This window comes from Hippoglossus hippoglossus, chromosome 18 (genome assembly GCF_009819705.1).
Source record: "Hippoglossus hippoglossus isolate fHipHip1 chromosome 18, fHipHip1.pri, whole genome shotgun sequence".
Taxonomy (NCBI): domain Eukaryota; kingdom Metazoa; phylum Chordata; class Actinopteri; order Pleuronectiformes; family Pleuronectidae; genus Hippoglossus; species Hippoglossus hippoglossus.
In genome coordinates this window covers 13,592,229-13,605,837 of record NC_047168.1, presented here as the reverse complement: position 1 = coordinate 13,605,837, position 13,609 = coordinate 13,592,229, and the positions used below count along the sequence as shown (strand labels likewise).

The window sequence follows — 13,609 nt, the reverse complement described above, 5'->3', positions numbered from 1 at the left end:
AGTAAACAAACATCAACACGCTGTATTTTCCTCTGTGACACATTCTGAAGGGAAATCTACTCGACTGATTCTATATCTCCACCGTGTTCACTCCTCGGGCCTTTTATTCAAATCAGACATCATCTTCACGTGGATAATGTGGATTTGTGTTATTACTTGAAGATGTTAACATGCTCTAATGTTCAGAAAACACACAACATACTGTCCAGTGCTGCAGCTCCTCTTTTCAGCCTCTGTCTCAAAACACTCCTGTCTCTTTAAGACCGGCCAACCTCCGATGGCCGAGACGTCGCACACAAGCGCATTATTGCAAAATGCGAATGTGAAAGCAGCAACACGAATGCAAACGCCACACAACGGGAACACAGTCACAACAGAAGTGAGTTGTGTAGCTCTCGCAGTCGTGTCTCCTGTTAATGTGCGTGTGTGAGACGTGTCGACCACCGGAAGAACAATCGACAAACAAACGGCCGGAGGGTCAAAGGTCAACGCTTTATCTCTTCTACAGGGATTCACATAAAAGTGAAGTGTTCAGGTGAAGAAATGAGCCGGAGCACGATGAATGGATTTGTTTCTATTTAAGGGTCTGAATGTAGTCAAGGTGAAGGGTTAACAAATGAATGTAGGTCATTGTGTGTGTGTGTGTGTGTGTGTGTGTGTGTGTGTGTGTGTGTGTGTGTGTGTGTGTGTGTGTTTGTGTGTGTGTGTGTGTGACATGTATGTGTGTGTGACCTGCTCTTTGTTCCTGTGCTCGGTGCAGTAAAGAGAGTGGACCGTTGACGAGGATTAATGCCCAACATATGGCAAACCTACGGGACACACACACACACACACACACACACACACACACACTGCAGTCATTACTCTGAACAAAGAACTGTAAGGCTAATGAGAAGGCGATATCATGTGTCCTTTACACACACACCAACGCACATGGCATGGATTCACGTGGACACACACACACACACACACACACACACACATCATAATGTTGTGTTGTTTATGTACGGGTGGATGCAGACGAACAAACACACACACACACACACACCTGGTACTGTAACATGTAGCCATTGTGTGTATGTGGGGGATGAAAGTAGCGGAGGCTTGTTGATGGAAAGGCTTTAAGGTTTGAATGCAAACACCTGTGTGTGTGTGTGTGTGTGTGTGTGTCTGTGTGTGTAAAAAGAAAAGAGAGAGGACAGTGTGTTTATTATATGTGTGTGTGTCTGTGTGATGGAGGGAGAAAGAGAGGGAGAGGTGAAGCAGAGTTCAGAGGAAAAGTGAAAGTTCATGTTTTCATTTCTTCATGCTCCTCTGCCTCTCTCGCCCGCTCTCTCTCTCTCTCTCACTCAATGTCTGTATGTGTGTGTGTGTGTGTGTGTGTGTGTGTGTGTGTGTGTGTGTGTGTGTGTGTGTGTGTGTGTGTGTGTTTTTCTCACGTACAGAATCACACCCCAAAACATTTTGAGACGTTTTTTCCTCCACATCTTTTTTTTTTTTAACACACGTTCATCCTCCCTCTATCACTCCCACTGGGATCTGACACCAACACACAAGATCCTGAAAAGACCAACGTCTATTCTCTCCTCTTCTATCGGTCAATACTTTGGGGGAAACTTAAACCACAATATTGCCAATAACAATAATAAGTATTTACAAATAAATACTGAGAGTCTGATAGATTTGTATTTCTACACCTTGTTCTCATTGGTTCGAACATTTGAGTGATTTTAAATAACTTTTAAAATCAGCAGTTTGGACTCTTTCCTCTCTGATGCATGAATTTGGATTTTGTGTTTGATTAATATTAGATCAACCCAATCAGATACATGTGATAACTTGATTACAGATACACAATACCACGTCCTTGCTCTTCTTTCAGGGCCTCAGAAGACGTGATCGTTGGTTGTGTAGCTCGTTGGTAATATTTTTCACGTTAGAAAGTCTCACAGGTGAAATGGCAACTTTCTCACGGTGTCAGTTCGGTAGCAGCAGATATGCAAAATCCAAGTATCTGAATCCGAATCTAAAAGGGAAAAACTGAATATCTGATATTATTATTAGTTAGAACTGAACATTTGCAGATTGGACAAACAACAGCTGGTTTACCATTAAAATACTTACATTTTTTTTTTCTAAATTTCATTCAGTTCTTAACACCAACCAACCATCAGCGTTATGCTTTCAATTTTATCGGTGGCTCATTACAATTTATGTCTTATAATAAGAAAATAAAAAGAAAGGAAGGAGGTGTTGTGTTCATCTGCATTAAATTGTACAAACTCATCGATCTCTACGTCATGAATATCTGATTCCTCACAGTGAAATCTAAACATTATTTCCTGAGAAAACAGGGAAAATATAGCAAAATGTCCTTTCTCACAATAAAAAAAAAAAAAGTGATAACAAAAAATCCTGGATCTGCACCAAAAAATTCTTTATCAATCTTCCATTCTCTTCTCTTCTCTTCTACTCTGACGTGGTGACACTGTGGTGAAGTCGCCCCCTCCTCTCTCTCTAGGTGTAAATGACTTTGGACGGCCATCTGTTACCGAGCCACCCTGCAGAGAGTTGGCCTGCATGCACACCTCCTCAGTGTGTGTGTGTGTGTGTGTGTGTGTGTGTGTGTGTGTGTGTGTGTGTGTGCGCTCTTCCTTTATGTTTTGTTGCACATGTGCAGTTACTGTATTCTCGGGTTTGAGTGTGTTTATTTATGCCTACGTGCACATGCATAATACATGTATGTGCATGTGTGCGACAGGAACGAGGAGGTGTGTGTGTGTGTGTGTGTGTGTGTGTGTGTGTGTGTGTGTGTGTTTGACTCACTTGCACGTGTACAACATGTTTTCTCGTGCTCGTCCTGTTTGTGAGCGATGCTGTTTTACATCAGTGTTCAGCTGCGGTCAAACCTCGTTTGTTCCTCATTTTATATTTTAAACAGATTCTCAAAAAAATGAAAAGAAAAAATGAATTGTATTCATTTCCTGTTTAAGAAAGTATTTGGATTTATTTATTTTTCTCACAATGTTTCCCCTGAATGTTCTGATATTTTCACTTTAATAATTTCTTGGAAACTTTTGAGGAAATTATAAATAAATCTTCCTCGTTTAATTCTAAAAGCTGCTGTTCACCCTCTTCACTCTGCCAGGAATAACATTCTGGTGGAACTTTTCTTTATTAATCATTAAAATTCACGTTCAAATAACACGCAGCTAGTCTAAGGAAGTTATTTAAGCGTAAACGATGCGTTGAGCACTCAAGCGTTTGGCAGCGTCAGCTGAGAAGGTCGTTCTTATTCTTGTGGAATAAATCTCAGAGGTGATAGGAGATGAAATATGTGTTTAATAAAATACACTTGAAGTTTCAGCCTCTGCCTTTGACCATAATATTGAATATTAGCTTATTGTATTAAATAACGTTACCTACATTTGAAAACCAAACTGCAGCTGCTGCATCTGCACAGAACTTCAGAATCTATTTTGTCACCGTCTTTTCAATACGACACTATACGATACGGTTTATATACACGTCACTGCTGATTGGACGACACCTGACACACCCACCAAACTGGAGAAATTGAATCTCAAAGCTCGTTTACACCGTTTAGAGGAAACTCGTCGTTCAACACGAAAAGCGTTAAAAAAAAACATCCCAGATAAAGTGAAAGCGGAGGCCGACGTTTCCTACCCGCACTGGAGGTGGTTGACCAATCACAACAAAGTGGACCAGCCGGCCAATCAGAGCAGAGTGGGCTTTTTCAACTCTAGCCGAACTGAGTCTGATCGGAGCGTCTGTCACTCACAGTGTCGTCAGTCGTTTGTTTATGGTTGTGATTGACAGATTCGTATCAAATGTCTGAGACAGTCACACACACACACACACACACACACACACACACACACACACACACACACACACACACACACACACACACACACACACACATGCTGCTGATAACAGACATGATATCGATGTTTCTGTGTCGTCGTCGCTTTGAATCTGTTTCTGTGTCACAGTAACTCATCCCCCTCTCTCTCTCTCCCTCTCTCTCTCTCTCTCTCCCTCCCCCTGCAGCTCTCGTCCGGGCCGTCCTCCGAAGCGTTGTTCTGGTGCAGGGATCCAGGAAAGCCCCAGGCTGCTGCACCCGGGCCTCCCCGGCCTTCTGTCCCCCAACCTGCTGTCACACACCGGTAACAGAGACGTCCTCTTCTTCCGTTTATTCTTCCTCCGCTTCTCACGTCTTTCTTCCTCGTCTTCCGCTTCCACTCGTTCCTCTGTGGGCTCTCTCTGCCCTCAGCTTCGCCTCTCAGGCCTCGACCACGTCGCCTAATGAGAAACAAAACTGAATTTCTTTTCATTAATTGTGTTTTGGACTTTACAATCGACGATAATAATAATTACACCCTTACATCAATGTCAGTCGAGGTTTTAGAAGTTTGAGAAAAACGTTCAGAGCTTTATAAATATATATTGTATGTATTATAGTGAAGATCACAGTGGGGTCAGGTGTTCAGTTTATTAAACTCAGCGTCACTGTCGCCGCTTAAAACAAGAAGAGAGGGAAGAGAAGAAGAAGAAAAGAGGATGGAAGAGGAGGGCAGGAAACAAGGAGAGAAGAAGAGAGGAGTGTTCTTCTCTCATCCGTCATTGGTCTCGTTCCATAATTTCCTTTCTTCTACTTTTCTCTCCTTGTCTCCTTCTTTGTTGTCTCCTCTCCTGACGCCTGGTTTCATCTTCTCTTATCTCCTCTCCTCCTCTCCCATCCTCATTTCCTCTCTTGATGTGACCTTCCATCCTCTTGCATCCCTCTTTCTCTCCTTTCTCACGCATCCTCTCTTGCCTCCCCCCATCTCCTCTCTCAGTCCATCCTCCTTCCTGGCTACTGTCCATCTCTCTCTTTTCCATCCCTTCGTTCTCATCCCTTCATCGTACATTATATGAAAGATTATACAGATTATAAAAGAAAGGAGGAAGAGATATTTTTCCTTTTTGCAGAAACAGAAAGTGAAAACGGAGGGAGCAAAAGAAAAGGGAGAGTGAAAAATGGAGAGACGAAAAAGGAGGGATGTCGCCAGAGGAGATGATGAAACCTAAAAACGAGTGCCAGCGAGAAAAAGAGAGGGAGAGATGCTGAGGGACGGAGGGACGGAGAGATGAGAAATGGAGCAAGGAGGAGACAAATTTAAAATCTGGAAGTGTAACAGAGGGATGGAGGGATGAAGAAGGACAAGAAAATGAATGAATGAATGAGTGGTAGATGGAAAGAAAGTAAATAATGTCTTTCTAGTAAAGAAGGAGAGAAGAAGAAGATCTGCAGAGAAAGAGAGAGAGAGGGTGAACGAGTGCAGACTGCATGGTGGTGTGATGAATGACACGTCTCTGGGGTCCTACTCCTCCATCTGTCCATCCCTCCCTCCTCTTTCCCTCCCCTCCTTCTTTTCTTCCCTCCTTCTTCCTTCTCTCCATGTGCTCCAACCGTCCCTCCATCTTCCTCCTCCTTTCCTTCCTTCTCTCTTTTATGTTCTTCCTTTTCCTCCGTTTTCTCCTCATTCCTAATACAGCTCTTCCTTTCCTCCCTTCTTTCTTCCCTCTCTCTCCTTTCTTCTCATCCTTCTTCCTCAATTCATCTTTCTACCTCTTTTCTGTGCTCTCTTGTTCGTTCTTTACTTCCTCCTTTCGTTCCTCATTTTCTCTTTCTCTTACCCGTTGTTCCCTCCATCCTTCCTCTTCCTTCTTCTCTTAATCCCTTCATATTTTCTCCCTCCTCCTTCCATCTTTCTTTACCTCTTTCCTGACATCCCTCTCTCCACACTGTTATTTTACCTCTTTCCCCTCGTTGCCTCTATACCTCCCTCCTTCCTTCTTCTCTCTTCTTCCTCTCCTCCATCCCTAACTTTTCACCTGCTGAATTCCTCTCTCTTTCTCCTTCCTCACCTTTCTCCTCATCTCTTCCTTCCTTTCTTCCTTTCCTCTCCTCTCCTCCCTCCCTTCTCACCTCACCTCCACACTTTCTCTCTCTCCTTCCTCTCCCCTTTTCCTCCTCTCTCTCTCTTTCCTCCTTTCCCTTCTTTCTCTCCTTCCTCCCCTCTCTCGATTCCTAACTTCTCCCCTGTCATCTTTCTCTCTCTTGCTCCCCTCCCTCCTGTTCTCCTCCTTTCCTTCCTTTCCTTTAAAACCTGTCACGTACCATTTTGCCCCTCTCTAAACTTCATCGCCTCTTTCCTGTCCTCTCCTTCTTCATCCCTCCTTCTATTATTTTTCATCTCTCCTCCATCTTACCCACTTCGCCTCTTCTCACCTTTCTCACTCAACTTCTCACTTAGTCCCTCGCTCTGTCCTTTTATCCCTTTCTCCCTTTCTCCCTGCATCCTTCCTTCCTTCCCTCGCTCTATACCCTTGACAGTGAACGTTTGCCTCCTTCTCTCTCTCTCCAGGATAAATAAAACATGGTTGTGTTTAGTGACATATGGACACAGCTCACTGTGGCATACTAATGACACACACACACACACACACACACACACACACACCTGATGTGTGTGTGCACAGAAATGTGTGTGTTTGTTGAACATTAGTGGAACCCAGAGAAAACATTTGCTCACTTATGATCGCCCATTAGCTCTCTCTCTCCTTCACACACACACACACACACTTGGCAGTCTTCGGATGTCGCACACACGCAGAGTTGGTCGCCTTAGCGGCCCCGCGTCCATGGAGACGCCACGTTGCCGGGGGAGACGAGCTGTTGTTTACGACCTCGCGGGCGCCACGACGATGGGGGGCATCGGCCAATCACAGATGGACATTTATCACACAGTTCGGAAAGACAGAGCGAGAGGAGGAAGGACAGAAAGAGATAGAGGGAGAGAGAGAGAGTTTGGAGAAAACGGTGAGAAGAAGGAAGAGGATGGAAGGATGAACAGAAACGAGAGGAGGGAAGAGGAGTGAAAAGAGAGAAGAGAGAGAAAGAGGAGAAGGAGACAACTATGAGACAAAGGAGGAGATATGAGGACAGAAGAGAAGGAGGGATGATAAAAGAAGGGAGGATGAAGGAAAGGATGTAAAACAGGATATAAAAACTGTTTAAACTTTTCCCTCCTTTCTTTCTCCTCCCTCCTTCTTCTTCCTCCCTGTCTTCCCCCTTTTCTCTTCCTTCACAACTCCACTCCTTCCAATCATTCCCAGTATGGTACCTCTTCCCATCCTTCCTTCTTTCCCCTTTATTTCTCGAATTCCTACTTCTCCTCACCTCCTTTTTCTTTTCCTCATTTGTTTTTTACTCTCCACATCCCTCTCTTCTTCTTTCTTTCCCTTCCTCCCACCCTTCCCTTCTTTTTCCGTCCTCTGCCCTTGTCTACCTCTCTGTTGTCTGACTTCCAATTTAAAATGTCCCTCTTTTTTCCTCTTTCCTTCCATCTCTCTATTTTCAAAATAAGCAAGAAGAAGGGGTTTAAAAAGGGAGGAAGAACAAATAGAGGGAGGAAGAAAGTATGAGAGACAAAACAGTGGTGAGGTAGGGACGAGAGAGAGAGGGAGGGATTGGGAAAAGAGGAAAGATGGATGGAGGAAGAACGGTGGAAAGATGGAAGAGGAGGAAACAGTGCAAAGACACGAAAATGGAAGAAAAAAGTGAAGCTTGAGAGAAAGGAAAAGGGAGTGAAGTGAAGAAAGAGATGAAGGGAAGGAGAGAGGAGGAGAAGGATGAAACGTAGAGCGATGGGAGGGAAAGCGAGGGAGGAGGCGTGAACGACAACAAGAGTGATATCAGTTTAATTGGCCTCATCTTCCTTAACAAAGAAGCTGTGATGATAAGCGTGGGATCGTGTGCGTGTGTGAGTGTGTGTGTGTGTGAGTGTGTGTGTGTGTGTGAGTGTGTATGTGTGAGCGTGTGTGTGAGTGTGTGAGTGTGTGTGTGGTAACCTATGCGGCACTCATTTGACTTGTTAATTCACTTCAAAAACAGCTCAATGGTTCGCCTTGTCTTCTAACACACACACACACACACACACACACAGACACACTATATAAACACACATTTTGCAGAAAAGAACTTAAACATAACACATCTATACACACACACACTCACACACACACACACACACACACTCCAACCTTCTAACTATAGGTTACAGATGAGGATCTTTCAATCGTGTCTTGAAACGAACACACTCATCTGAGGACTCTTATGTGCACCTGCAGGCGGGGGGGGGGGAGGGAGGGGGCGGTCGAGGGAGAGTTGAAGGGGAGAGCTGTAGAGAGAGAGAGAGAGAGAGAGAGAGAGAGAGAGAGAGAGAGAGAGCGGGCGGGGGGGACGGCTGAAGAGGACTAAAGTGATATTAGACAATCTGAGACAATCAGGTTGGCTTTAAACTTATCCGTTTAAAAAAAAAACATTTAAATATATTTTAAAAAATTACAAGAAAAACAAATACAAAACAATCAGTAGAAATTAAATAAAGAAAATACATTTGTCAACTGGCGAACGTTACGATGAAAACAGAGAAATCAAACCTCTCATGTGTTTTCAATGTTAAACTATTGCAGTTATTTCATGTTTTTTATTTTGAACAAATCCCCAGTAACACATATTTCCACCAAGTCGACACTGCTAGTGTTGGTGCCTTGCTCCACCCATTGATTTTAATGGAGAATTGATCTACCAACCTGTTAAACTGACAAATAACACTCACTATATATGGAGTCATCAGTGAGTAATTAAGTGTTGAACTTCACTATCAACTCAAACAGGCAATAGAATCCATAATCGCCAACTTTAAACGGACAATACAACGACCGTAAAGACAAGTAAGAGAACTTTAAAGTGTTGATTAGCAACAGAACGACTCAGCACCGACTTTGACGATAGAACCGATGTCTTCAAACGGACAACAGAACCTCAAATAGGCATCAAATAGGTTCTGACTTCCTGCTGAGACTCGAGAACAGAAACAATAACTGTAAGTGTCTGCGTCTGCCAGAGATGACACAAAATGGCGGCGGGCAAATGGCCGTCTCGAAAATCCAGTGAAAGCTAAAGATGGGCGACCTAAGTGCCAGAGCGCGGAGCTGAAATCTATTTGACTCAGCACAAGAGCAATCGACTGTTTGTAAATTGGCCCTTCGAGTGCTCACAGGAAGAAAGAAAAGATGGAAAAACAAAAAAAGGCCAGAACAGTGTGTTTCTAAATTCAGAACACAAAGAGCAATTTCTCCGTTTTCCTGTTTGTTTTATTCAAAGTGTCACTCCGTCTCTGAGAGCGCGTTCGGAGCACTTCGTCAGAGATGTAGGTGCAGCAGATTAAATATTTACAGCCTCGGCCAAATGGGGTGGGTTTCACGCGAGCCCAGGCAGGGGGGGTTCAGGCCTCTGGAAGATCACCCAACAACCTCCAGCAGCAAACTGGAAGCCATTAAAGGAGCGTCCTGATGCACTGTGCCGGGGAAGGACACTGTCAGATCTCATTTAGGACATCGCCTGCCAAACGGTGGAAGCTTTTACTGAGAAAGACCTTACAGTAGCAAAAGACGTGTTTTTATGATGGTCGGCGTCTTAAGATGATTTCAGACCGGCTCTGAAGTCCGGACGGTTTCCTGAGGTGTTCTGGAGCAGTGAGAACACAAATGTCTGAGTCAGTTGCTCCGGACATTATCCAGAACTTTATATCAGAGTGAGTCCATGTGAGAAAACAGCAGGACAATGTCTGTGACATGACGTACGTGAAACTTGAAGAACACAAATATCTCAGGATGAAGAAGAGGAGACGTACACGTAGAAGACGAAGAACTTGGAAAGACGAGGAGATTCCAAATGTCCAAACACTATTTCCTACTTTTTCCTAGATCGTACTTCACGTTACCAGATTGCGGCACTTTTTATTTAACTTTTATCGAACCAGGACGTCACCGGACAGATGTCGTCTCTTTTAAAAAAGAGCAAGGACACGTTAACTTCTTCTTTAGTTTATTCTAAGAAGTAATTCAGACTTTAATGCCAAACTTTGAACCAACCGTTAATGTAGGTACACGTCTGTGCCACTAGAGGGCACTAGATTTAAAATGAGAGCGAAAGTGATGAAAACGATAAATCTTAGCTCGATTTTTGTTGCCGTTTTTAATTGGGCAGAGCAGAGTTTACAACCATCTCGGCACCGGTGGGAAAAACCTCTTGATTTGTTTATTTCTCGGTCCTGAACCGTCATGTTTCGCTGATGATTCACTTCTTTTCGGTCGTATTTCTGCCCCACCCTCTTTTTCCTACTCAACGTCTTCCCCCTCCTCTCCTCTCTCTGTTTCGTCCTTCGGAAAGCATTAGGATGCACAGGAAGGAAAAAGGAGATGGGTAAACAACGTATGGACAACCCACAGGGGACCACTGAAACACACACACACCTACACACACAAACACACACAAACACACACAAACACACTGCTTCTATATGATGTGCGTGTCTTTGAAGCAGTCTGTCAATCAATCACACACTAATTCCCAAGGTTCTGTGGTCGCCATTAGCGACGGGGGTCGATGCTCGGTAACCGTGGACACAGCGGACAGCCATTGATCTGACAGAGGAGAGAGAGAATAGTGATTGTGTGTGTCTGAGTGTGTGTGTGTGTGTGTCTGTGTGTGTGTGTCTGATAGTCGTGATGGAGAACAGTACTGTGGCTCTGCCCTCACTATTGATTGTCTTCTGGTTGCATTGAGGCGAAGAGGGCGTTCTGACTCTGTGTCCGAGTGTGTGTGTGTGTGTGTGTGTGTGTGTGTGTGTGTGTACACTTAGGCACATGATAGAATGTATATCAGTGTGTATGTCCACCTACAGTGTGTGTGTGTGTGTGTGTGTGAGTGACAGAGAAGGCATTCCTAAATAGAAGAATCAATTTGAGAATATAGTCCTTACCCTACAGAGACTTTCTATTCTTACCCCCCCCCCCCCCCTTTGTATCATAAATTGGTCGGTTTCCGAAAACTTTAATATTTCAGAAAATATCCACTGCCTTTGCGTAACTGCGATTACTGGATTTGTCGGACGACGTTATGTTGTCGTTGTTTGCAGCCACTCTATTTTGACTTTTTAATTTGGTCCTTGTCCAATCTACTAACATGGAGGAGACAGGGTTGTATGTCAACCACCAGGGGGCGATCGAGACGATTTGACTTCACTTTGTTGTTTTTCTCTGTTTTATATCATCGTTAACAGAAGATATTGAATATTTGGATCGTTGATCGGCTCAAAGTTGAATTGATTAATCCAGAAATCAGCTGCTGCAGGAATAGAGTCGTAATGATGTGAAGCTGCAGACAAAGTTCGTTATCATTTCTAACTTGTATCCATGTGACCTCTTCCTCTTCATTCATCTTCTCTCTGACGTCTTCTCTCGCTCTTCTACTTCCTCTCCTGCCTTTTCTTTCCGTCGCATCAATCCTGCTTCTCTCTGTCCCTTCTGTCGTCTCTCAGATCAGCTCATTTCATTCCTCCTCGGCCTCGTCTCATCCCTCCATCTTTAACACATATAATAAAATGTATAAACTACACTTTCACTCATTATTTACAGCAGATTGTATCTCGTCGTTTGTTTGGCCTCTTTTCCTCCGACATCTTTCTTCATTTCATCCTCAGCAGGACGTCAGACAATACGTCTGGTCACTCGGCCTCAGGCTCTCTGACCGGACCTCTCTTCTTTTCTTTCTCTCTTTTCTTTCTCTTCTTTTCTTTCTCTCTTTTCTTTTCTCGTCAGTTAACGGTGGATTCTGGAAGAGTTCTTTTCAGATTCGTATATAAATTAAGGTCCATTGACAGACGTCATTTAAATTGGAAATAATCAGCTTTTAGATTCGCAAGTAAATAACAAAAATATACTAAATAAAATAAAAAACGTAATGACTAATAGATAAAATAGAAATATTTTTTTCCAAATAATGAGGTCCACATATTTAAATATTCAGATAACAGCAGTTCATCGTGTCCTCGACAAAAACAACTGAACGTTTTGTCGAGTCAAGCAGACGAGAAACAAAAAGTAACAGAGACACAAGATTCATGGAAGTTGCCTCAATCTCACAACACGGACATGTAATCAGATTACTGTAACACCGGGGGTTTATCTTCTGTTGAAAAATAAAAGATTTCCTTTATATCATTTATACAAAAACAACAGGTAATGATTTATTTATTAGTTAAAGATTTAAGTTTTTCGTGTAAATCTTTAACTAAATATTTTGTCTTAAATTCAATTTCAGACAACGTGACTCTTTTTGTCCTCCCGCTATCTTGTTTTCTTTATAGCTCGCGGACAACTGTACTGTGTGTGTGTGTGTAATGGACATTCCTACAAGGCCGTCAACCGTGACTGGGGCAAAACCAACTGACTCACACACACCCACACACACACACACACACACACACACACACACACACACACACACACACACACACACACACACACCCACACACACCCCCACACATACAGAAGAATGCACAGATAAGCACGCATTCCCTCACACACATACACACACATTTATACATGAAAGCAAACTGTACATACACACCCACTGCAATGTAACAACTAACATGCACATTTACACAATATGGTGTACACACACACACACACACACACACACACACACACACACACACACACACACAGAGGGTCAACTCTCTCACTCTGCTGGTTGTTGTGTATAGAAGTCAGTTCCAGGTCAGTGCGCAGAGCCAGGGATCTTAGTCCATACAAAAGAGTGTGCGTGTGTGTGCGTTTGTGTGTGTGATGTGTGTGTGTGTGTGTGTGTGCGCGCAGTTGTTTTTCGGCGTGTGTGTGTATCAGTGAATATACATCAGCCTGGAGGCGTCTGAAACGGCGCTCACACCCCGAAACACTTGAACAAAACGCTCGCACTGAAAAGACAAATTTGACAGCGGCAGCCGGGCGAGGGGTGTCAGTATGTGTGTCACGGCTCGCTGCAAAGCATCATGGGTAAAGGCAGGCCGCACCTGTGTGGTGCACGGCCGGAGGAGGGCTGTGACTGGTTGACTGTAACAGGTGGTGGTGGTGATTAAATACTGGTCACTAGTTTGTTCTGCTAAAGATGATGTCATGATGATGAAGTTAACCGTGTGTGTGTGTCTGTGTGTCTGTGTGTGTGTGTGTGTGTGTGTGTGTGTGTGTCACAGGCCTGACAGCAGCAGCCATGGCCGAGCTCCAGAAGCTTCACAAGATGAAGATGATGATGAGTCTCCAGAACGGCAACGAGTCGGACAACGACGACATGCACTCCAACACAGGTAACACACACACACACAGGCATACACACACACACACACACACACACACACTCAGTCTCTGCTGTGTTTGCGTCTCTGAATTATTAAAAAGACAGAATACAAAAAGCAAAGAGAAAATAAAGAAAGAAAGAGCGAGAGAGAGAGAGAGAGAGAGAGAGAGAGAGAGAGAGAGAGCTTGCACTCCTTCCTTCTGTTTCCAGACAGATTCTCTTGTTTCTATTTCTCTTTCTCTTCCTCCTTTTCTTCCGCTGACCTGGAAAACGGGCCGATAGAGTTACTCCTCCTCTATTCTCTCGTTTTATTCTCTTTCACTCTGTTGTTTTTTTCCC

At 43.7% G+C, this 13,609-nt stretch overlaps 1 protein-coding gene across 3 annotated transcripts in view; it reads left to right on the top strand.

The window, feature by feature from the left end:
* Positions 1 to 13,609, top strand: part of dachb (dachshund b) — a 61,488-nt gene that overhangs the window by 33,341 nt on the left and 14,538 nt on the right. For all 3 annotated transcript variants that reach the window (XM_034568859.1, XM_034568857.1, XM_034568858.1), the window contains exons 2-3: positions 4,075 to 4,190; positions 13,170 to 13,280. In XM_034568859.1, the coding sequence (XP_034424750.1) occupies positions 4,075 to 4,190; positions 13,170 to 13,280 (227 nt within the window). The remainder of the gene's footprint in view (positions 1 to 4,074; positions 4,191 to 13,169; positions 13,281 to 13,609) is intronic.